We start from the raw sequence: 26,632 nt of genomic DNA, 5'->3' as shown, positions 1-26,632 counted from the left end.
GTCCAAAGTCTTTGTGGGTAAATTGTTATTACATTTGTGGGCGTTATTACATTTGTGGGTAAAGTGTTATTACATTTGTGGGCGTTATTACATTTGTGGGCGTTATTACATTTGTGGGTGCAACAACCCTTCTGTCTTGCTATGTATGACCGTCAATTAACCAGACGTGCATCAAGAAGAAAAATAATCCTTAAGTAACGGCCCTGCCTCCAACAGCTCATAACCTGAAGCTAAGATCAATCTGTTCTAGGACGCCATGTGAAGACGAATCAAGAGAAATTCTTCATCGGAAATAACATTTCTAGGTTCGAAAAATTTTAAATCGACTAAAATGCAGCCTGCCTTGGACAATACATAGTATATAATATAGTAATTAAAAGAGGCTTAAATTGTTCTGGCAAGCAGTAGATGACAGAATCGAATCCCACTAGTTCCAATTTTTCTGACATATGATTTTAATTACAGATCGATCTTAAACCCTGCAATATTATTAATAATGATAATGATAATAATAGTAAGAAGAATAATAACAACAACGATAACATTAATAATAATCATGGTAATGATAATACCTACTTTTTTTATAACTCTTTTTCCATTTACAGCTCAAAGCGTATAACTACCCGGTCGTTGAATTTATATCCGCACGAAAGTGCCCAATCTCTACTACTTGGGAAAGCATTTCTTGCATTCATCGTATAATGGTGCTGTCAAATTCAAACATCTTTCGCATCCTACCAGGTAGCCAATAGAAACCTGAGTGGAGATTGGCAAATGCCGATTATTGTCTTGCCAAAGGACGCTCGGAAGAAGAAGTAGAAGAAAGAAAGAAAGAAAGAAGGAAAGAAAGAAAGAAAGAAAGAAAGAAAGAAAGAAAGAAAGAAAGAAAAGGGAAGGTAGAGCAGAAAAAGATGAAGAATGAAACAACAAAAGAAGGAGAATAAGAAAGAACCAGGAGCTGAAATAGATAGAGGGAAGAACATAAAAGAAATACATGAAACGGGGAAGGGGGGGACGAAGAAGGAAATGGAATAGAATTCAGGAAGGGAAAGGAGTAGGAGAAATAAAAAAGGTAAATAACATAAATGTAATTATATTAACAAAATATACAATAAAGAATATAAGGGGGGGGAGAAAAGAACACGGTCTTGTCAATGTGGTTAAGCCGGGGTTAGGATTGTTATATTTTCAATGAAGTTAGGCCAAGTCCAACCTTAACTCTAAAAAAATAAAAAAAATAATAATATAATAAACAACAAGTGGAATGCCTCTGGCCGTCTCACCTGCATCACGCGATTCAATATAGCAGCAGTGCTGATTTTGAAAACTACTATAACTCTCACAAGATGTTCATTGATACTTGGTTACTCTTATTTCTACGTTTTATGAACTAGACCCATACACTTATAGAGATATGATGGTAATTCAACAAATACCCCCAACGTGGCCAAAGTTCATTGACCTTACATGACCTTTGACCTTGATCATGTGACCTGAAACTCGCACAGGATGTTCAGTGATACTTGATTACTCTTACATGTATGTCCAAGTTTCAAGAGAAAGATCCATCAAACTTCCAAGTTATGATGGTAATTCAACAGATACCCCCATTATGGCCAAAGTTCATTGACCTTTGACCTTGATCATGTGACCTAAAATGCGCAAAGGATGTTCAGTGATAATTAATTACTCTTATCTCCACGTTTTATGAACTAGACCAACACACTTTCGAAGTTATGGCGGTAATTCAACAAATACCCCAATTTGACCAAAGTTCATTGACGCTAAATGACCTTTGACCTTGATCATGTGACCTGAAACTTGCACAGGATGTTCAGTAATACTTGATTACTATTATGTCCAAGTTTCATGAATCAGATCCATAAACTTTTAAAGTTATGATGGTAAATCTACAGATACCCCCAATTCGACCAAAGTTCATTGACCCTAAATGACCATTGACCTTGGTCATGTGACGTGAAACTCATGCAGGATGTTTAGTGATACTTGATTAACCTTATGTATAAGTTTCATGAACTAGGTCCATATATTTTCTAAGTTATGATGACATTTCAAAAACTTAACCTTAGGTTAAGATTTTGATGTTGATTCCCCCAACATGGTCTAAGTTCATTGACCCTAAATGACCATTGACCTTGGTCATGTGACGTGAAACTCATGCAGGATGTTCAGTAATACTTGATTAACCTTATGGCCAAGTTTCATGAACTAGCTCCATATACATATTAAGTTATGCTGTCATTTCAGGTTAAGATTTGGTGTTGACGCCGCCGCCGCCGCCGTCGGAAAAGCGGCGCCTATAGTCTCACTCTGCTATGCAGGTGAGACAAAAATGAATAATATACATTACTGACTTTTGCGTTTTGAAATTTCCATGTTACGTAAAACTTCTGTGGAATTATTTTTGTATCCTCAAGGAGGTGTTTGCATATTTTTTAAGAGAGGAATTCTCAATTCTCATGAAGATCATCAGCCTGTTCTATGAGACATTCTTCAACCCATGGATTGCAAAAGTCAACTGTTTATCATCATCGACTTCATCTTCACGGACAGTTTACAACCAGTGACTTTAATCGCTCATCGTAACTCAGCATCAATTACAGCATCGCCAGTGTAATCGGAATATTACCTAACTCATGTCTTTAATCCACTGATGGATACGTATGATAATTTTTACCCCTTATTTTACCTTACTTTACCTTAAAGGTATTGTTTAACTTTGTGAGCAGCCGATTTAAACAATTCTTAAACCAAGATGAAACATGTGTACAAGTGCATGTATTAGAACTAATAAACCCTGAAAACAACCATTATTGAGAAAGAAAAGCTAAAACTACAAGGCAAACCCCGATTTTGTAAATAGGCGTCTACTAGACGCCTAAATAGTACACATAAGTGTATGGGATGAAATTAAGGTGGTGTTTCCGGTCACTTTATCTTTCAATTTTTGAAGCACTGAATAATTATTTTCGAACGCAATTTTTTCTGGGCTTCATTTTTGTAACATATCACAGACACTGGTGACATGTGTGACCTTCTAGCTCAGATTTTTTGAAAGTCAAACCAATGTTAAACAATCACTTTAATATATTAACAAAACAAATTTGACAATAAATCAAACTCAATCGTTATATATTGACGAAACTGATATCGCAGCACTCACAAAATCATTTTGAAGATTATTGACGGAATGCTATATTTGGACTCTGATATGCTTGTTTGAATGTTATCTACTGATTAAAAAAACACTTTTATGGGTTGGACTTTGCTTTTGATATCACAATTAGTGCTAGCCATTTACAGATTTGAGGGGTGGTCGAGAAAACAGGCTGATTGGCTGATTTCTATTTATTTTGGAAAATGCGATACAATTATGTTCATGTAATTATCATGAATTTTTAATCAACACTAGACTACAGTCACAACGTTAATGTATATATATTCCTGACAGCCATGTATATTAAGCACGTTATTCTCCTTTCAGTCATTTTCACAATAGGCTGCGCTCATCGTATTTCGACTCTGAAAAAAATCTCTTTTGGTAACTTTGAAGACTCTAGGCAGGAGAAGCAATAGACACAACACAACATCACGCTCAACAAATCCCGCTTTTGGATGAGGTATTTAGAAGTGTTCAATCACTTGGAGATACTATGTCAGGAAATCCTGAACAAGCTCGAAAACGGTGGGAAAAATACTTAGTGGACAGTGTAATTGAAAGTGCTACTGTAACTATGTCACTTACTCTTGGTGCTGGACTCGCCGCCTTGACCGGTAATACAGATACTGCTGCTGGAATGATCGAACTGGCCGGTAAATATGGGGAGAAACTTGCTGCTACATCGATATCTGCTGCATATCAAACATTAGGCGCAGCTGCCCAAGAATATACCGCAGGTGTTCCAAATCCTGTTTCCGGAGCATTCCATGGGTTTGCAGATGGCATTGATAAAGTTGTTGATGAGGATGCAAAGACTAGTATCGACCACGTCAGTTGGGAAGAGTTTTTGAAAGAATCCACTATTGGAGCAGCCAAAGGTGCTGCCAGCAGCGGTGGAATAATTCCGTATACCGGAAAACTGACAGAAAACGCTATGAGAGAAGATTTGTTCGACGAAACATTGAGTGCCGATCAACAGGAGTTTGATCATATGGAAGAGTTGACAAGTGCGGCAAAAACATTTCTCACAAGTCCTTGGGGAAAAAAAGTGTTGGAAAAAGTGGAAAAAGAATTGACAAAATAACAATATCCAGATATTCAAGAAGGAACCTTTTTTTAATTAGGTAATTCCCCTTGCAAAATTATTTTCTCTCAATCAAATAGACACAGCAAGAATTGAAAGAAAAAAAATCATATAAAGCTAATTGATATAACTTTAAAGGGAAAAACAAAGTATGCCTCTCAACGTTCAAAGAAATTGGATTATAAGCAAGAATCATAATTTTTCGCTGGAAATTTATTTTCTAACTAACTGCGCTGGACCGAATCAAATGTTTTCTCATGTCTAATGAAAAACAACGCATAATGTGTGACATTTCATAACTTATATTGTTTATAGTATGTGTATATCACTGCTTGAATAATGTCAATCATACTTTAAAAAAACCCAAACATATATTTTAGTTCATATGAAGTGGGTAAAGTAAAATCACTATGAATATTTGGCGTCACTTAAATGACTTATTTGTAGTACTCATCCCTCTCATTAAAAAGGATGAATAATGTTTTCATTGTGATAATAATATAATATGACAATAACACTTTGTGCTCTGCGTGCATGGATGCGCAGTATAATATCCTCCAAGAGTTCTGTGCAGTGGCGTAATAGATAAGTCTTATTAACTTTGATTTTAAGCATTATTATACTGATTTATACTCATGTGGATGTACTTCCACTTCCTTTGCCTGTTTGAATTTTTCCTTTCCCATTTTTTTTCTCCTTTTCTCATTTACTAGTAATTGATGACTGCGCATTTGTTTTATGTGAGGTTTTAGGTTGGTGTTATTCAATTTTGTTTTCTTATGTATTTTATGTCTAAATGCAAAATGCTTCAACTTTTGTTATTTCTGTGTCCTTCGGGAATTCGACATTTGTGTTCCTAACTATGGAGGGAGGTACGATTATCACTTACCTTTCATTCAGTTGCATTAAATCAGTCTTTATTCGCTCATATAGTTTATAAAATCTATATCACATGATATTTTTTCGACTATTCATGCCGCATGTTACACCCTTTTATACTATTAATGTATTATTATTGTTTAGTTATTAATATGTGTTGTAAATCAACCATTATATGGATTAGGGACAGGAGGCTTTATTTCACAATAATGCAGTATTTTCCTTTTCTGTCCCTTATTTCGTTCCAACGATTGATATTTCTTATAATGTATTATTTGTTTTTTTTTTATTTATTCATTGTTTTTGTGATTTGTTTTGCCACATTACACAACAACAACAACAATAACAATAATAATAGTAATGATGATGATAATAACAATATTATACAAATGTTAGAGGGAAAATTGATCCTGTTTTATAAATAGTGCGTATAAAAAATAATTTATACTTATAAGTAATCCTGTAAAATTATACATTTGTAATTTCCTGAATCCTCTAATATCCAATGAAAACATTGGTACAGATCTCTCTCAGCAAATGACAATAAATAACTGTCGAAAAAAATCTTTCCGCTTGAGTGAGCATCACCTACTGATGAAGAGTTCGTGAAAACTGATTTGCGCAGAACTTGGAAATATAACTTATATGAATCAACGTAGACGTGAGTCATTAAGAACATACGGACTTTAGCTAGAAAGATTGATTTGAAGATAAACTTAACATTTTTAACTTGTTTCCTTGCCCAAAAGGATTTTTTTCCCCTTTCCTTTTGAGGCCTTCATCAATGTCAAGCTCTAAGCTTAAGATGAAGGTCTCCCACATTTCAAAATGAACTATGTTGATATATGTATATATATATGATTTTTTTTCTGCTATTTTTTGTAACAATAAAAAAAAGAAATTTATCAGGTATAAAAATATTTTAATTAGATTATTAGACATGTTAGATTGTATATATGTATATGTTATTAATTATATCATTTACTTATTATGTTATGCTAAGAAAAAAATGATATCACTTGTATATGATTCTATTGGAATGTGGAAATAAATAAATCAAATCAAATAAAAAAAACACTTCATAGAGCTCAATTATTTGTGCTTTAATACCTGGGCTCAAAATGTCAATTCTGGTGCCAAAGTTGGTACAAATTGTGTAAATGTATCTGTTTTATTTCAGTTTGCTGAAAATGCAAAAGAATTTTATGAGAACTGTACCACACGGTCAGTTTTTGTTTCACTTTTTTTCATTGAAACAGCGTGAAAGTTAGCATTTCTGCTCAATCAGATTTATTTGGGCTTTACAAAAATTGATAGTGCTCACTCAATTTTCTGTCAAAAATTGTATCTCTCATTTGATAGATGAGACATAAACCAAGAATTAAAATAAATTGTATCAAAGTTCATTTCATGTGATTACTTTTTTGGGCAAAGAAATCAAACAAGGGATGATTTACTTGCTTTTGATGTAATGAACTTTGCAGTTATACTTCAATTCTTAGTACAAAAACTATTCTGTAATGTTTTCCTTTTCCAGTGTGAGAACACTTTTGCTCTTAGTCGAATATTTTCCAAATAATATTGACGCTATTAATCGTAAGATGTAAAAAATGAGAAATAGGCTAGAAAGAATGAAAGAATTTGACTCACGTTTATGCAAATTATTGGTCTATCGTATTAAAATATGTTCTTGCTTAGTGTTTCGTCTCTTAAAATAAGAATTTTTAAACATGTTTATTCGATAAGATCTTGTAACACCATACTCCATTCGTAAAAGACACTTGCGGTAATTTTATGTCATATATGATGTAAGGGTACCGGTAATTTGAGGGTGCTGTTTCATTCGTGACAACGTTAACGTGAACGGCGGCCTCAATTTAAGTCCATGCGCATGCGTATTCTTATTTCGAAGACGCAAGTCATGAATATTTATATTGGCGTGCGGAACTGTGGTGGGAAAAAAATCGCGGGCCGCGCGCCGCAAGCTTGCATGCAGGCTTTGCATGCAGGGCTAGCGCGGGACGCGAAATTATTTTTCCCACCGAGTTCTGGACCGACATATGAATATTCATGACTTGCGTCTTCGGATTGAGAGTACGCATGCGCGTGGACTTCATTCACGTTGCTCAGAATAGCATGGTCAAATTACCGGTACCCTTACATAGGCCTTATAGGCTTAGATCTATATATACATCCAATTCTTAAACACTTATCAAACTCGCTGCCATTAATGGCAAGACATGTGCTAGGGTAGGGCTAGCTTAGTTTTGCGCATTAACTTAATACTAATAGGAATAGCCGACTAATGCCATGGTTAACTTCGAACTGGTTAATTCCGAACTTTACGTTTGATTTGGACCAATATTAGCTTATTTACCATGGTTTAATATGTCTAGTCCGTTACCCGTATACAGAACCAGTCCTAGATCTAAAAAAATATCTTAGTTCTAGTCTAGTCTCTAGATCTAGACTGTGATCTACGCGCTATCAACATGGAACCACAAGTGTACCAAAGGGGGGGCAGACTGCCCCCCGAGGAGTCACAACTCATCCAGGGGACGTACCCCCCCCCCCTTTGAGAAGCCAAATTAATAATTTCTCATGTCAAAATGCAACGAAAAAAGACGTATGTCCCCTCTTTTGAACGTGAAGATCTTTTTTTTTTGCTTGTCAAATTTTTTTCAGCTACGAAATCCTTAATTTTGCGTGAAGACGGGGATCAAGATCACTGACGTTAATTTGTGCCTGACGTTAGAATACGTTCCATGCACGCACTGGTGTACCTAGGATTTTCCAAAAGGGGGCAAATTTTTTAGAGGATATTTCGTCCGCGAAAAAATGTGACAAGCCCCCCCCCCAAAAAAAAAAGGGTCTTCACCCCAAATTATGGATTTCTTAGCTGAAAAAAAAATTGACAAGCAAAAAAAAAAAATCTTCACGTTCAAAAAAGGGGATATACGTCTTTTTCATTGCATTTTTACATTATAAATTATTAATTTGGCTTCTCAAAGGGGGCACGTCCCCTGAATCAGTTGTGACTCGTCAGAGGGGCAGTCTGCCCCCCCCCCCCCCCCTTGGTACACTAGTGGTTCCATGCTGATACAGCGTATAGATCAGTGTCTTGATCTAGAGAATAGACTAGAACTAAGCTAGTTTTTTTTAGATCTAGGACTGGTTTTGTATACGGACTAGACATATCAAACCAGGGCAAATAAGCTAATTTGTCTAAACCTAATTAAACGTAAAGTTCGGAATTAACCAGTTCGAAGTTAACCATGGCATTAGTCGGCTATTCAGTGTTGTAGTCAAGGCTCAAACCTCCAAGGCCAAGGCTTTAATATTCAACGCCAAGGCTTCAATACCAAAGGTCAAGGCCAAGGCATGGAAACCCAGGCCAAGGCCTGAAAACCTCAAGGCCAAGGCATTTCAAACTTACGATATACAGAACAATGAACTAACAATACTTAGGCGGCAGACATCACACATGGTAAAATGTATGTGAGCGAGGGGACTGAGCGAGAAAAAAATTAACCTTGTACATTTAAAACAAAAATAATTTCATTATAGAGAAATATTAAAATAATGATTTAGTTACCTGTGTACACATAATCTATAATTTGTCTATAGGCGATTTACATTGCAATAATTATTATTACCACGGTCATCTGATCCTGGCATTCTCACCGTATGTTTTTCTCAACTCCCTGGGACAGGGGCAGCAGAAAATTATTATTGGGGGGGTCAACGCCAAAAATGCACCCATTTATCAAAATGAGTTTTTTTGTGCAAACAGATACATGTATTTTCAAAATGAGATTATGAACTGCGTGAAGTAATTGTGTGTTTTGTAGAAATTAAGTTGAGCAGAGGCTTTCTAAAGTGATTTTTAATTATAAGATAGATATTTTGCTTTAGGTTTTACTTTTCAGCGAGAAAGCATAGCGAGCAAGCGGTTTTGAAAAAAAATCAATTCTGAAGTTGAAAAACTTGATTTATGGTCAATTATGGGGCTATTGCCTTGCGCAATGTTGCCAGCGCGAATTACCAGCTCAAACTTCTTGACATGTCGTGTAATAAGACATGGAAATTATTTTATTCTGAACTGGTTTTGTAATCATGAAAAAGATGTGTATCTAACTAAAAAATAACTTTGCGCTCGCTTATTTTTTTATATACTGACCAGTAAAGGAAGCAGTTAATTAAGCAGTCAATTACTGCATTTTAAATAAGATACATAACTCACCAATAAAAATAGTGCGAGCACAAAGCGCGAGCTCAAAAATTTGTGACATTCCAACCTGAAAACTGGACATTCTAAGCGTTTTTTTTTTTGTGAACGGGAGGAGAACGAGTACAATAATTGATGCGAGTGCAGAAAGCGAGCCAAAAATTTGTGATATTTCAACCATGAAGCAACATTCTATACATTTTTGTAACCGTCATTAGCAGTACTGTGTACTAAACAATAATTGATGCAAGCACGATTCAAAATCTGTGATTTTCGAACCTAAAATGTATTATGTTTTATTATTAAAGAGGGTATTTCTTTTTTAAAAAGGGCATATTTCATTTGGAAAAAAAATCCTACAGGGATTTTTTTTTTTGGGGGGGGGGAAGGGAGCAAGAAAGCACAAAGCGCAAGTTAAAATTTTCAAATGCTTAAACTGAAAATGAGTCATTTTTAGGACTCTTGCTTACAACCACTTTTATTAAACAGTTAATTAATCATTAATTATTAATACTTATTGATAATATTAATTATTTTTTGTTGATTATTATTTCTTGAAACCATATTGACACAAAAACAAATACGTTGTTTATTTTCTTGAGACTGTAGAGAAATGAGATTCAGTGTTGAACGATGTATGATTAAAAAGAAGTAAACATTTTTTCCCCTTTGTTTTGTCAATCTGACCCAAAACAAATAATAAAATTTAGAAGAGAGATAGAGAGAAGAAGACGTCCCACCACCAAGAATAAACTTAGACAAGGGGGAGGGGAGGGAAAGGAAAATATGGAGTAAATGTGATATTATTTTTTAAACAATCTATTGCAAAATTAGCTTTTCTTATAGAAAGAAGGGGACAAATTTTGTTCACTTGCTCGCTTCAATCGCTTTCTTCTTTTTTTTACAGAAATTTTTCTCTATATGCCATGCTTGGCCCCTCAAAGTTTCTGGCTCATCATGCCATTGACATAACCATTTGGATATGACAAAATTGGAGACTGTGTTCAAGTTTACCAAATATTTTCAGAATATCATTAAGACTTAAAACATTCTTGTTGGCCAAAGAAAATAATACAAGGAAAATCCTAATGGAATAGAAATCAACCTTGTTATCGTTCTTTACAGTTAGCTATGTTAAAAGTATGAAAATTGTTGTCAAAATTGCAGTCAGATGTAGAAATTATTCTTGTCATCAAAGCACTATTATCTTGATCATGACCATTATTATTTACTGTCATTATCATCATATGATTACAACACATTACCAACATATAATGATATAACTGATGTATTCTTTGTTTGAATTTCTTGATAATGGTGACAATTACAATTGATGACACTGCTATACACCGACTACTGCTTCTGCCTGTTAATGGTAATTGGTAGTATTGACCATAAGTGTCACTAAATATATTTAACAAGTGGAATGCCTCTGGCCGTCTCACCTGCATCACGCGATTCAATATAGCAGCAGTGCTGATTTTGAAAACTACTGTAACTCGCACAAGATGTTCAGTGATACTTGGTTACTCTTATTTCCACGTTTTATAAACTAGACCAATACACTTATAGAGATATGATGGTAATTCAACAAATACCCCCAACGTGGCCAAAGTTCATTGACCTTACATGACCTTTGACCTTGATCATGTGACCTGAAACTCACACAGGATGTTCAGTGATACTTGATTACTCTTATGTCCAAGTTTCATGAGTAAGATCCAACAACTTTCCAAGTTATAATGGTAATTAAACAGATACCCCCATTATGGCCAAAGTTCATTGACCTTTGACCTTGGTCATGTGACCTAAAATGGGCACAGAATGTTCAGTGATACTTGATTACTATTATGTCCAAGTTTTATGAACTAGACCAACACACTTTCAAAGTTATGGCGGTAATTCAACAAATACCCCAATTCGACCAAAGTTCATTGACCCTAAATGACCTTTGACCTTGATCATGTGACCTGAAACTTGCACATGATGTTCAGTAATACTTGATTACTATTATGTCCAAGTTTCATGAATCAGATCCATAAACTTTTAAAGTTATGATGGTAATTCAACAGATACACCCAATTCGGCCAAAGTTCATTGACCCTAAATGACCTTTGACCTTGGTCATGTGACGTGAAACTCATGCAGGATGTTCAGTGATACTTGATTAACCTTATGTATAAGTTTTATGAACTAGGTCCATATATTTTCTAAGTTATGATGACATTTCAAAAACTTAACCTTAGGTTAAGATTTTGATGTTGATTCCCCCAACATGGTCTAAGTTCATTGACCCTAAATGACCATTGACCATGGTCATGTGACATGAAACTCAGGCAGGATGTTCAGTAATACTTGATTAACCTTATGGCCAAGTTTCATGAACAAGGACCATATACTTTCTAAGTTATGCTGTCATTTCAAAAACTTAACCTCAGGTTAAGATTTGGTGTTGACGCCGCCGCCGCCGCCGCCGTCGGAAAAGCGGAGCCTATAGTCTCACTCTGCTATGCAGGTGAGACAAAAAAACAATTGAAACATTTATAGTTACTTATTTAAAACAAATGAAAGTACAAAATACAAAATGCCTTAAAATTTCAAGGCTCAAAATCCTCAAGGCCAAGGCTCTCTCAAGGCCAAGGCTTTGGAAAAGTAGGCATTAAGGCGCCATAAGGCCAAGGCCGAGCATCAAGGCACTACAACACTGATTAGTACTAGGCATTAGACAGGTCCAGATTTGAGGTAAAGTTAATGCGCTAACCTAAGCTAGCCCTACCCTTGCACATGTCTTGTCATTAATGGCAGCTAGTTTAATAAGTGTTTAAGAATTGGATATATATATATATAGATCTAAGCCTATAAGGCCTATGTAACTATGAAAGGGAACCGGTAATTTGATGATGCTAATTCATTCTGAGCAACGTGAATGAAGTCCACGCGCATGCGTACTCTCAATCCGAAGACGCAAGTCATGAATATTCATATGTTGGTCCAGAACTCGGTGGGAAAAATAATTTCGCGCGCGGGACGCGAAATTATTTTTCCCACCGAGTTCTGCACCAAAATACGAACTCATTTGCATACAGCCAATCAGAGACGATTATTATAATGAGTTAAGAGTACGCATGCGCATGCTATCGCCCGTGGCCATGTGTGGACTAAAAAGTTTGAAGTTTTAGAAGTTGAAGTTCAATCGATCTTTCTGGACAAAAATGTCCAAAATTGTATTGTGTCACACGTGCTCACATTCGACAGAGGCCGAGCCAGATCCCGAGCAAGTGAGCTGGTTAGAGGTAAGTTCAAATTTGTGATAAGATTGCAAGTTAACCAGAGTCTAGACACCAAATAAGTAGTACTAAAGTTAGACTAGTCTAACGTGTGCTACAGTACATAACCGCACAACCGTGTGAAACTTTTTTCGCGCTGCTTTTTGCACACACAACGTGCGCATATGGGGCCATTGGGGGGACGCGATCGCTGGGGGGACCTCCACCGTCCTCGACGACGCGACATCTGGCCATAGCCGTCTGTTTCGTGGAGTTTTTAAACATTTTAATTGTTTTTTTAATTTCTCATCGTACTCAGACGGCTCACTATATTGTGCAGCCACCATTCATGCAATTAGGTGTGAACAATGCAAAATCATTTTTTGTCTTTAAGTTTTAGTTTAATTAATGTTACAATTCAAACTGCTTCATCAGTTTTCAATCAATTCTCATGAAATTTGGCACACACATTGGTATTGAAGTAAAGATGGACAAGGCACTTTTTATGTGTGTTTCAGAAAGTGTGTTGCCATGGTAACAAAATTTTATATGGCAAAATTTAGGTAAAAACCTTGCACTGTGAACTACTTCATCAGTTTTGAACCATTAATGCTCATGAAATAATTATGGCTCACACATTGGCCTTGAGGTAAAGATGAGCAAGAACCTTTTTTTGCATTTGTCAGAGAGTGCATTGCCTTGGTAACCACATATAGCCAGAAATTTGGGGAAAAGTCATTGTGGATCAATCTACTTCTCAGTTTTCAGCATGTGCTGATAAAAGTTGACACAAATATTCATTTTGGGTAAAGATTCATATTCAGTGTTAAAACGGAATCCAGCCTTGGTCATAATGTTTTGTGCATAAAAAAGGAGAAAAATAAGAATGGTGAAAGTTTGAAAGAAATCGGACAAGCAAAATAAAGTTATGGCTGCTTTAAAATTAATATCCCTAAGGCTAATAGTATGTAGAATTCAAATTGGGAACTGGGTAAGTAAATTATGACAAGGGATGAGGACGCAAGGACAACTTTCCCATAAGACTTGTACTTAATTATCAGGATTTTTGGTTTTCTCCTAAATCCATATTCCATTGGGGCTGTAATATAAACCTGGTAGTATAATGTTTTATGTCCACATGAAAGAAAGATATGATTATAGGTAAAACTTGAAAAAAGATATTTTAGCCAATTATTCCAGTACATGGAAGAATGGTCCTTGCCTTACATCACACATATGCAGTCAATTTGAAGTCTTCATGGGTATAGTGATTACCAATGTTTACAACTTTTATATATTCACAACTTTCTTTTGGTTTGTCCGATAGTGTTCAAACTTTGACCTATAAACTTGTCCGATTTTTAATTTTCCTCTAAAAACAAGTGTTTATTTGGGTTGGATTCCCCTTTATAATGTCATAATATAATAGCGCAGGGTATGAATCACCTTCAATATTATTTATAGGTTCTTTTTTGGGGGCAGAGAAGGTCCATAAAAACTGACAACATTAAAAATATAGAAGGTTAAAGTCCATGACCATTAGGAACTTAAACACTCTTAAAAAACACCCCTTCCATTTTTTTTTTTTGGGGGGGGGGGCTTTAGAAAATGGCCAGATAAAGAGTAAAAGCAATTTATTATGACTAGGAACTTAACCCCCCCAAAAAAAAAATGGGGGGGGGAGAAAAATCCTTTACACTTCAGCATATCAATTTAAAGCCTAAAACATTCTGCTTTGAAAAAAAAAATTGTTTCCGGTGTCCAATTAATCAATGTTTTATTTATCTTATACTCAGTCTTTGCTCATTTCAGTTCCTAGTCTGACTTTATTACATCACTTTTTGCACTTTTGAGCTTTACCATACCTTCTTGTTTTGTTTCCTCTCTTCCCCCTCTTTGTCTCCCTTTCTCAGTACATTTTTCTTTGCTATTTTAATTCATTATTATGTAGCAACAATACACCTACACCGAAATATAATACCATGACATTTTTTTTCTTCATAATCTATTAAACTCCATTTTGGCTACACTGTCGATACTATTAGCAATATTTAATGTCTAGTTTTGAAGAAATGACTGTCATGATATTATATTTTGGTAAAGGTACATCAAATTCAAATTCATTTTAACAAGGTTGCAGCATTCAGAATGGAATAACTGTTGATTGAAAAAAATGGATGTAGTTATTTTCAGAAAATCCTCTGTGAAAATCTTAGTTTTATCACTGAGTTTTCCCATTCCTGCAGTTACCACCATCTGAAAGGGATATGACTAGAATATAATTATATTTAGTGAAATAAAAGTTTTATCTACATATAATTCTATTCTAGTCATATCCCTTATAAGTTTGTTTTTACTCAAATGGAAAATTATTTGCACTTGTTTTTATGACAGTCAGAGTTTGCATCCAACAATTTTGCTACTGAAACATAATTTTAATTTCTTGACAATGGGAGATGTAGGATGTATAAAGCGGGGGCTGTGACAGAAATATACTGAAAAAATTTAATGAAAGAAAATATAAGACTAAAATCTATTGTGCACATCTGTATATTTTTTATATGGTATGTTATTGAGTCATGGATTTGCAAGTGAATTTCTAAAACAAGTGCAGAAATTTTTGTCTATATTTATATTTCTATAATTAGTTGCATGATTAAAGGTACACTTTAAAATATGTCAGAAAAAATATACTTGGAGAGAGAGGAAACAGGAGATGGTATGGTGAAGCTCAAAGTCAAGAGTGATTTGAAAGTTTTAAAAAAAGAGTAGGAACAGAATATGAATATGAATAAAAGACTGAGTAGGAGAATATAAATAAGCAATGGTTAATTGGGTAGCGTAAACAATTTTTTATCAAATATGGATGCATTAAACTTCAAATGAATGGTCTGAAGTGCAAAGGACTCTTCTTACCTTTTAAGGGGGGGGGGGGGCATTTTCTGCTAAAAAAATATATCAGCCCCCTATTTTCCGGGGGGGGGGATTAAGATTAAGTTCCTAGTCATAATCCTTTAACTTTTATGAGGTCATTTTCTAAAGACCCCCCCCCCCCCGCTCAAAAAATAAGAGTAATGTCTAGCTTTAAAAATACAAAGACCCCTAAAGGGCAAAGATGTAGACTAGTTTGAGCATGGGGAGGTAGAACTACAAGTGGTATGGGGAGGGGTGAACATCTTGGGGAGGAGGAACTAAGGTTTAGAAAATCAGCTGGTGAAAGTAGAAGGGGCGCACATTTCGTTTTGCTTGCCAGTGTTGGAACTCCTCTGCCTTAGCGGAAGCTTAGTTTCACATTCACCCAGTGTACCTACAGCCTATGCCTTGAAGGGATGCGTTTTTTAAGAGTGTTTATTATTTTTAGGTTTCTAATGGCCACCGCCTTTAACCTTCTTTATTTTGATGTCAGATTTTAAGGACCAATCCCGCCCCTCCCCCCAAAACCTAGAAATATTAATGAAGGTGATTAATACCCCCACACTCTGGCGTGAACATTTTAATGCACAGAAGACATTTAGAATTTAATATGAATCATTACCCCAAGATGAATATTTCTTCCAACTTTTATGAGCACTGACTAAAAACAGGGGAAGTAGTTTGATCCACAATTAGTTTTCCTGCATTTCTGGCTATCATATGTGGCTACCCTCGCAATGCACTCTCTGACAAATGAAAAATGCAAATTTCACGAGAATTGGTTCAAAACTGATGAAAGTAGTTCAAATTGCAAGTTTTTTACCTAAATTTTGCCATATAATATGTTGTTACCATGGCAACACAATTTCTGAAACACACACAAAAAGTGCCTTGTACATCTTTACTTCAATACCAATGTGTGTGCCAAATTTCATGAGAATTGATTGAAAACCGATGAAGCAGTTTGAATTGTAAGTTTTTTTCCCAATTTTGATTACAAACAATTATATATTTAACTCGGAAAACAGAGGAGAAGAAGGGTATATGCCTGATAGAAGATATTCCTCCACACCCTGAGCAATGAAACTGAATTTTGAAAGAGCGGAAATGCAGATATATATATCTCTAATACCCCATTGGCTCTAACTCAATTGATTTTCTAAGATTATTCCTTCAGTACAAGGAAAATAGGGCGCAAAAAGGTGAAACTTCTGTGATTTATTTTCTTTTGCTTCTTTTTTGCCATTTATTTAAATTATATAAAAAAAGGATGATTTATTTGACTATCATCCTGTAGCGCTTCATTTTGAATGAACAAGAAACTTAAGTGCCATTCAAAATTTCAAACTGAGGGCACAAAACAGGACAGGAGATGAATGAGCAAGGAAATGAAGTTTAATAGAATTTGACTTTAAAAAATAGCGGGAGAATTAAGTTGCCTATATGGAGGTGATGGTAGAAATTGATATAAATATTTTACCCGCCTGGAGTCGACCCGACCAGAAGTTGCGAAATCAATTTGAAAAAAAAGAAAAAACTTCATATTTTTCGGACTAACCTTACTATGATTCCATGCCCTAATTTGTACATTTAAACTTTAACTGGAAACACACATAGCTGAGGAGGAAAAACAGGGTCAGAGAAAGGGTGAGGGGATACAAAGGAGAACTGCAATATTGCCTTTTAACCGCGCTCAGCGCGGAAGCAAAATTCGATTTAAGGTTACTAACTTCCACTTTTTGTTGAATTGCAGGAATTCTTGCCGGTCAACTACAAACATCATATTTGTAGTGTAAAGGAAGGAGTGGATGGAGTAAACATCACATTGAGGTTGGCTGTTTCGACCGAAGAAGGTGCTAAAAAATGGCTGGAATCCATGCAGAAGTCGTCTTTGGCAACTTTTCGAGTGGAAAGAACTCATCCTTCTTCTGGTGAAAAGGTGTTGTATAAGGTGTGTATAATTATAGGGTTTGGGGTCCTTTTACCTAATCTCATAATATTTGGAGGACTTGAATCCATGGGGGAAGGCTATTATACCCCCCCTCAGATCTTGGCGATGAATGCACCAATCGACACAAAAATCTCAAAAAATCTCATGAAAATTCATGTCTTCTAGTTGAAATACTTTCAAATGATGTATTTCATTATATAAGTGTCTTTCATTGTCATGAGAAATATTACTAATTTGCATAAATTAGGAATATGCATGAGAATCACGAAATTTTCTTATATCTAATGTATTTGGTTGTTCGTATTCTTTTGTATTTTATTGTTTTATTGTCTCACCTGCATAGCAGAGTGAGACTATAGGCGCCGCTTTTCCGACGGCGGCGGCGGCGGCGTCAACACCAAATCTTAACCTGAGGTTAAGTTTTTGAAATGACAGCATAACTTAGAAAGTATATGGTCCTAGTTCATGAAACTTGGCCATAAGGTCAATCAAGTATTACTGAACATCCTGCCTGAGTTTCATGTCACATGACCATGGTCAATGGTCATTTATGGTCAATGAACTTAGACCATGTTGGGGGAATCAACATCAAAATCTTAACCTAAGGTTAAGTTTTTGAAATGTCATCATAACTTAGAAAATATATGGACCTAGTTCATGAAACTTATACATAAGGTTAATCAAGTATCACTGAACATCCTGCATGAGTTTCACGTCACATGACCAAGGCCAATGGTCATTTAGGGTCAATGAACTTTGGCCGAATTGGGTGTATCTGTTGAATTACCATCATAACTTTAAAAGTTTATGGATCTGATTCATGAAACTTGGACATAATAGTAATCAAGTATTACTGAACATCCTGCATGAGTTTCACGTCACATGACCAAGGTCAAAGGTCATTTAGGGTCAATGAACTTTGGCTGAATTGGGGTATTTGTTGAATTACCGCCATAACTTTGAAGTGTGTTGGTCTAATTCATAAAACTTGGACATAAGAGTAATCAAGTATCACTGAACATTTTGTGCGCATTTTAGGTCACATGACCAAGGTCAAAGGTCAATGAACTTTGGCCATAATGGGGGTATCTGTTTAATTACCATTATAACTTGGAAAGTTGTTGGATCCTACTCTTGAAACTTGGACATAAGAGTAATCAAGTATCACCGAACATCCTGTGTGAGTTTCAGGTCACATGATCAAGGTCAAAGGTCATGTAAGGTCAATGAACTTTGGCCACGTTGGGGGTATTTGTTGAATTACCATCATATCTCTATAAGTGTATTGGTCTAGTTTATAAAACGTGGAAATAAGAGTAACCAAGTATCACTGAACATCTTGTGCGAGTTATAGTGCTGCTATATGCTGCTATATTGAATCGCGTGATGCAGGTGAGACGGCCAGAGGCATTCATCTTGTTTTATAAAATAAACTTCTGTAATAACAAAACTTTGGATATGAATTTCACAGAAACTTGTACAAAATGTGAGTTTTTTTGTGTGTCAAGTGATTTCCGACCTGTATATCACTTCTGCACGTACGACAGGTGAATACATCAAAGTATGCAAGACTCTAGAGAAAAAATCATGAAGTTTAAGAGTGAAATTCTGTTCAGTCTAGATGTAACACATACACACAAAAAAAAAATCAAAATCGGGGGGGGGGGGGCAAATGGCCCCCATTGGAATAGGGTTATTAAGCATTTGCATCAGCCACTGAAGGTGGGTCCGGAGACATTGTGTTATCGGTTGTCCTTCCCGTTTACCTGTAAAACCTCAAGCTCTCTTCTGTAGATGGAGAACTAAATTTCATGACAGTGCTTTAAAATGCAGGATAAATGTACATGTAGCCATGTGACATATTTGTCATGGTGATACATTGAAACCCATCTGTAAACCCATGGGAGAGAGAAAATGTCTTAAATGACAGGTGGTCTTTAATATGACCTGCCCATAAAATATTAAAATACAGGGCAGCCATGGAATTGAATAGGTTACCATGGTGATAAGTTAATTGCTATTCCTCAACTTGAATAACCTCAGAAAAAGTAGCTTTATTAATTTCAACTTTCATGGATCAAATTGTCAATGTTTACCCCATGCTTATTGCAATTTAGATAATTATGGAAATATGCTAATTAAAAATTGGCCTGAGGTTACCACTTTAGTAACCAAGTTATTACTTACAATCATTTAGATCACAAATCAAAAGAAAAAAAACTTGTACATGTACCTATGAACTTTTGCAGGTCATAGAATTATGAATTATATTTGTCTTTAGAAGGCTGTCCAGAGGTTACAAAATGTATGACTAATTGATTTTTAATGACTACGTTAAAATTGCTTGCAACTTGTCATACTTAGTAAATTTCAAGAATCAAGTTTGCACATGTTCCGGGTGTATAATTCTGTCAGCCCTTTTCAAATTTCGAAATGTCTAATGTCAAAATATTACAATTTGCTCAGGCATATTTTACACTCATTTCAGACTGAATTTCGCTGCCAACATAATACCAAACCAAGAACAGCAACAGCTAATCAACGCAGGGGGTCAAAGAACACATCTTGCCCAGCAGGCCTGAGTATTATTGTGAAAGTCAGCACCTTTGAAAGGTCGGATGGGAGAGTAAGGAAGAGCAGGTAATTTCATTTTGCATCCATTTTGTACAGGGTAAGATTGTACTGTTTGAAAATTTTTGCACCATATTTGATTTTACTACTACTCAAGTAAGTCCATTGTTTGACCTGGATAAAATTTCAACATAATTCCTTTCTGTTGTAACAGTAAATATCGAAAAAGGATCAAATAAAGGAAATATGAGTAATTTGCATGGATAAAACTTTAAATTTTTGCTCATAGGCTAATATGGTAACGCATTAATATGGATTTGAATTTATGGAGACATAAGGTAATGTATAAACTTAGACATAAGATTAATCCTGTATCATTGTATATCTTGCATGATCGAGTTTCAAGTCACATGACCAAGGTCAAAGGTCATTTAGGGTCAATTAACTTTGGCCAAGTTGGGGGTATCTGTTGAATTACCATCATAACTTTAAAGTTTATGGATCGGATTCATGAAACTTGGACATAAGAGTAATCAAGTATCACTAAACATCCTGTGTGAATTTCAGGGCACATAATTACTAAAGGTCAAAGGTCATTTGCTCTTTCTCTCTCTCTCTCTATAAGGTCATCTGATCCTCATTTGCCTGATCATCCGATGGTTGTGAAATTCAAGTCCACACATAACCACTTACTGAGGTCTGCAGATGCTTTGAAGCATAGGGATGTGAGTGAAGACGTCAAGGAAAAGTTCCTGGATTTGTTTAGTAAGGGCTACACTCCTTCAAAGGCACTGGCACTGCACAAATACGATCTTCAACTCCAGCACAATGACAACTACGTTTTCGTCAGTGCTGATAGAGCCATCACACCTGATTTGCATTATACTTACAGGTTAGTAGATAGAATGGACTGTTAAGTTCGAAAGTGTGTGATCTGATAATCCATTTTTATATTCAAATTTGTTGCACTTCAAGTATTACTGAACATCCTGTGCAAGTTTAAGGTCACATGATCAAGGTCAAAGGTCATTTAGGGTCAATGAACTTTGGTCAAATTGGGGTATTTGTTGAATTACCGCCATAACTTATAAAGTGTGTTGGTCTAGTTCATAAAACTTGGACATAAGAGTAATCAAGTATCACTGAACATCCTGTGCGAGTTATAGTAGTTTTCAAAATCAGCACTGCTGCTATATTGAATCGTGTGATGCAGGTGAGACTGCCAGAGGCATTCCACTTGTTACAGCAAGGTACTTATTTCTACAAGATTATTGGTCATATAGGTCCTAACATGCAGAAGCCAAAACAATTGTTTACTCCCTTCTTTCCATACCTGACATCAAAATATAGTCCCATTTTGATCGTATCCAGCGAGGGGATGTGACACTTTCCGGGGACACTTTGTGTTATCCTTGTTGTAAATTGTGTTTCTACATTTTCTCAACATGTGGTATTTTTTCCTTTCAGGTTATACTACCAGACATTCAAAAAGGAGTATGGTGAAGCCAAGGGAGAATTCGTCCTGAAAGAGTTGGAAAGGAGAATCAAGGATGGTTCGCTCGGGGATGGTGTAAAATTGTCCCTTGTTGGGCCAGAAGGATCACAAGCTGCCATTGCCATAGTTACACCACTAATGAGACGCGTCCATAAACTAATTAAACATTCAGCCGAATTAGTATTTATTGATGCCACTGGGAACATGGACCGCCAAGGATGTAGAGTTTTTTTGCTCTTGACCCACAGTTCTTGCGGAGGACTACCACTTGGAGTACTAATTACAACTAGTGAAAGCACAGAAACAGTGACAGAGGCACTGAATTTGTACAATTCACTATTGGATGACAGTGCATATTTTGGGCGTGGGAAGTCTGGGCCTGAGCTCTTCATGACAGATGACAGTACGTCGGAACGGCAATCACTTCATGCTGTCTACCCTAATGCCAATCTACTCCTTTGTGTCTTTCACATACTTCAAGCATATTGGCGTTTCTTGTGGGAAGCTAAGAATGCAGTTAGGAAGGAAGACAGGCCACATCTGTTTTCTTTGTTGAGGAACATGCTGTACTGTGACACTGTTGAAGCATTGGAGGCAAAGCACGAGGACATCATGAATGATGAAACCTTGGAGAAATATGCAAATGTACATAAGCATTTGGAGGACATCTATGCCAGAAAGATGACTTGGGCTGTGTGTTACCGAGCTGACCTGAACATTCGTAACAATAACACAAATAACTTCGCAGAATCTGCCATGCGCATAATGAAGGATCAGATCCTTGAGAGGACCAAGGCCTATAATGTGATCCAGCTAGTGGACTTCATTGTCACAAGGCTGGAGACGTATTATGAAAGACGGCTTATCGATGTCTGTAACAACAGATTGGACAGGGTGCTCCAGTCTCGGTTTCTGCCAAGTATTGCCACTGGATCTGAGATTGATCCCAACAAAATCGTGAGGTTTGAGGACAGTCAGAGTGTGTTCTTCGTTCCTAGTGAGACGGATGATACAACAACATACATGGTGGATACTGCTCTCGGTGTGTGTGATTGCAGGAAAGGAATGACAGGTAAGACTTAATTTCATTTTTGTCACCACTGTAAAGCCCAAAATGTTTGTGTGCCCAAGATTTGACAGCAAATGTCTTAACCCTAATCCCATCGTGGGAGCTAGGGGCATTATGACCCCCCTGTCGATTTTTTTAAAGATAAATCTAGATGGATTATATTTTGACACCAAAATTCAAATCTGTCCGTTTTTGTCTCACCTGTACAGCAGAGTGAGACTATAAGGGCAACTTTTCCGACGTTTTTTTAAATGACAGCATAACTTATAAAGTATTTGGACCTAGTTCATGAAAGTTGGGCATAAGGTCAATCAAGTATTAGTGAACATCCTGCTTGAGTTTCAGGTCACATGACCAAGTTTAAAGGTCATTTAAGGTCAATGAACTTTGGCCAAGTTGGGCGTATTTGTTGAATTACCATCATAACTTTGAATATTTATGGATCTAGTTCATGAAACTTGGACATTAGATTAATCAAGTACCACTGAATATCCTGTGCGAGTTTCAGGTCACTTGACCATGGTCAAAGGTCATTTAAGGTCAATGAACTTTGGCCAAGTTGGGCGTATTTGTTGAATTACCATCATAACTTTGAATATTTATGGATCTAGTTCATGAAACTTGGACATAAGAGTTTAACCAAGTATCACTAAACATTTTGTGCGAGTTATAGTAGTTTTTAAAGTCAGCACTGCTGCTATATTGAATCGCGTGATGCAGGTGAGACCGCCAGAGGCATTTCACTTGTTTTTTATACGCACTGTTTAACGGGACCTACAATGAGAGTACACTGTAATTGGTAACAAAAACACAAAAACATATTTATGGGGCAGTATTTTGCAGGAGGGAACCAAAGCCCCGGTGGAAACTTTACATGAATTAGAGTCATCCTCTCAATCACATATTAAGATGTACTGATGGGTCTCTATATAGCTCTGCATGAGTCTCATCTGATATTATATATGGCTACTTTGACATTCTTTCTCTCTGTTTTTACAGGTGGCCCATGTAAACATCAGTACCTAGTTGTCAAGAAGTTCAACATCCAATGCTGCTGGAACTTCATTTCTGCCAATGATATATCAATGAGGAAACTGTTGTACGAGGTGGCTACAGGCAGAGCAAATGCCCCAGAAGAATGGTTTCTGTCTTTGAACCATCAAAGTGGAGAAGAACAAGCAGAAACCAACTTGATAATGGAGTCCATAAGCAATGCAACAAATGAAAATGATGGTGCTGATGACGACAGCATGGACTCGATGAACGATGGGGTAAACAGAAATGAAGGAGCTGTCTGCACAGATGTTGAGATTTCAGACAATGGACACGATGCTGTTACCAATCCACGGCTAGCAAGTTTACACTTGCAACGCTCTCTTCAAAACCAATTTGATACACGTGGTTGGACATCAAAATCAAGTGCTGAGGAGAATGGAAGTGACCCAAAACTCAATGAGCTACACAAGGCATTTCTTGCTTTACAGCAAAGCTACATAGGAGACAAAGAATTCCTTGGAGGACCAGTACAGAAATTCACCAAGAAACTTCTGGAACTAAATTCTGGAACGAATACTGCGCTAGCTTCCGCGCTTCACTGCTTTGGCCGTTACTCTGGGGTGGCAGGTGCTCTGGGCAAGAAAAGAAAATCTCTTGTCAGTATGAAGAAGATAGGTGTCCAGCCAATGGCATTGGCAAGGAGAAAGATGGTTGCCGGTGGCAGGCACCGCATTGGCGCTGGAAGACCATCTAAGGATTGTTTCACTAGGCGGAAAGAAACTGTGCCATTTAGTTCCCAGCATATGCCTACATGTAGACGTAAAGCTCAACACAACATAAGGGAATGTGTAAGAAATAATCAATCACTTGGCAAAACACATTCTGCAAAGTAATGGCCAAGCTTTACAGTGCGTATCAAAAAAATGTTTTTACACTTTGAAAAAGTTGTGGGAATTGAAAACTATACAAGATATATACAGTGCGTCCCACAAAAAATGAAACCGAGATTTACTGATGATTTATCATAATTTAATCACAAATACAATAAACAAATGACCTACCATTTTAAAGCTTAGAATCTCTTCTTTCATCTGAATTCACTTAGATTATTTCTCATTCACGCACAATGAGCAAAAACAATTTCAAATGGGGATACTAAAAAGTCACTTGGCGGGTCGTATCTGGGTGTTAAAAAGAAAACCACATTTTTGAAAAGTTAAATATCTGCTCTTTAATTTGATACCTCAATTACAGAAAAATGTTAAGAAATAGCAAAGTTCTAGTTATTTGAAATAAGGCTTGAATTTCAATAATTTCATGAAATATATAGGTTTTCAGGCTAGTGTTCAAACTCACTCGACACTCCGTTTTGTTGACGATCAGCCATGCATTAAGCCTTTTGTTAATGTGTGATAGCTTCTGTGGGAATCCGATGAAACACGTTTATATTATGAAATAATGGAAATACAAGCATATTGTTTCGAAGAATCATAACTTTTTTTAATTCTTGACCATTTCCTGTGATTATGGTATCAAATAAAAGAGCAGATATTGAACTTTTTAGTCATGTGATTTTCTTTTTGAAATTCAGATAATTTCGCAGCCCGCCAAATGAGTTTTTGGCATCCTTTCTTCGAATTGTTTTTGCTCACTCATACGTGAATGAGGAATAGTCTCAGTAATACAAGATGAAAGAGGAGATTCTAAGCTTTACATTGGTAGGTCATTTGTCTGTTTTATTAATGATCAAGTTATGATAAATCATTGCTAAATCTTGTTTCGTTTTTTCTGGGACGCACTGTATAATATTTTCACATACAATCTTGGGTTTTGGTCTCATCTATCCAATGAAAGTAAAAGTTTTTACAGAATGTTAGACTTGAGTGAGCATTGTCCATTTCTTTAGGATATTACTGGATTTTGTCTAGGTGTAAACTTTTTTTATACAAAAAATCCTGTAAAATTTTACATTTGTAATATCTTGAAGATTTTTCTACATTTTAACATTGGTATAGATCCATTTAAGCAAATGACGATATAACTCGAAAAATATTTCCGCGTGAGTGAGCACTAATTACTTTTGAAAAATTAGTGAAAAATGATTTGCGCAGAACTTTGAAATACATGTAGTTATGCGAATAAAAGTGGAATGAAAGTGGACCTTAGTCATGAAGAATACGTGAAATTTGGTAAGTAAAGTTGATTTGAAGATATTTTTACCTTTTTAAACTTGTTTCCTTGCCCAAAACACTTCGAAGAGTGCATTGCACCCCACCCCACTCCCACACACACCGAGGCCATTGTGACGATATTTGCTTTACATTGAGCTGTGATTTACATGAAATGGCTTAGGCTTGATTTTTCATTTTGTTAATCATTGTCAAGCTTGGGAAAAGTGTGCAGAAACAAGTAATTAATGAAAAATGAAATGTAAACCCACTTTAAATGATAAAAATTCAGTGAAAAAATGCTTGAGATGTCTGATATTAAATTTTGTTTAGAATCAGTGATGTCCTCAGATCCAACTTGCACAAAAGGGTAAAGATTGTGTTTACTAAGTGTTGAAATTTTAATTTGGGCTTCAATATTTATTTATAAAATGCTTGAATGTATCCGTTTTATTTCAATTGACTAAAAGTGCAAGGAAAGTGTATGAGAAATGTTTCGCAGGTTAAGTTTGATTTCGCCCTTTCCCCTTGACACAGCGTAAAAACAAGCATTTCTGCACAAACAGATTTCTGCGAGCTTTACAAAAATGGACAATGCTCAGTCAAGTGTAACATTCTGTCAAAACTTTTACTTTCATTGGATAGATGAGACCCAAACCCAAGATTTTATATGAAAAAATTACCCACATGTTGTATATTTTTTAATTCCCAGGGCTTTTTCAAAGTGTAAACTTTTTTTGATACGCACTGTATATGCACTGTATTTAAATAACTACCCTTAGTGATATTTTCCTTTCAAGTATGTTTTTGTTTTTACTTGTTAAAGATAAA

At 36.0% G+C, this 26,632-nt stretch overlaps 2 protein-coding genes across 2 annotated transcripts; both read left to right on the top strand.

Annotated features, from left to right (window-relative positions):
- Positions 1-3,755: 3,755 nt before the first annotated feature.
- LOC135158094 (uncharacterized) lies at positions 3,756-24,481 on the top strand (the record flags this gene model as incomplete). The annotated part of the gene is made up of 6 exons (XM_064115380.1): positions 3,756-4,193; positions 17,305-17,502; positions 19,991-20,142; positions 20,699-20,965; positions 21,541-21,651; positions 24,046-24,481. Coding segments are annotated over exons 1-6 (1,602 nt in total), but the record flags the coding sequence as incomplete, so codon positions are not given.
- Positions 21,656-22,651, top strand: LOC135158098 (uncharacterized; the record flags this gene model as incomplete). The annotated part of the gene is made up of 1 exon (XM_064115384.1): positions 21,656-22,651. A coding segment is annotated over one exon (996 nt), but the record flags the coding sequence as incomplete, so codon positions are not given.
- Positions 24,482-26,632: the final 2,151 nt, after the last annotated feature.

Source organism: Lytechinus pictus, unplaced genomic scaffold (assembly GCF_037042905.1).
Source record: "Lytechinus pictus isolate F3 Inbred unplaced genomic scaffold, Lp3.0 scaffold_30, whole genome shotgun sequence".
In the NCBI taxonomy this organism is placed as follows: Eukaryota; Metazoa; Echinodermata; class Echinoidea; order Temnopleuroida; family Toxopneustidae; genus Lytechinus; species Lytechinus pictus.
Note: the sequence above shows the minus strand (reverse complement) of the source record. Positions and strands in the feature narration are given on the sequence as shown.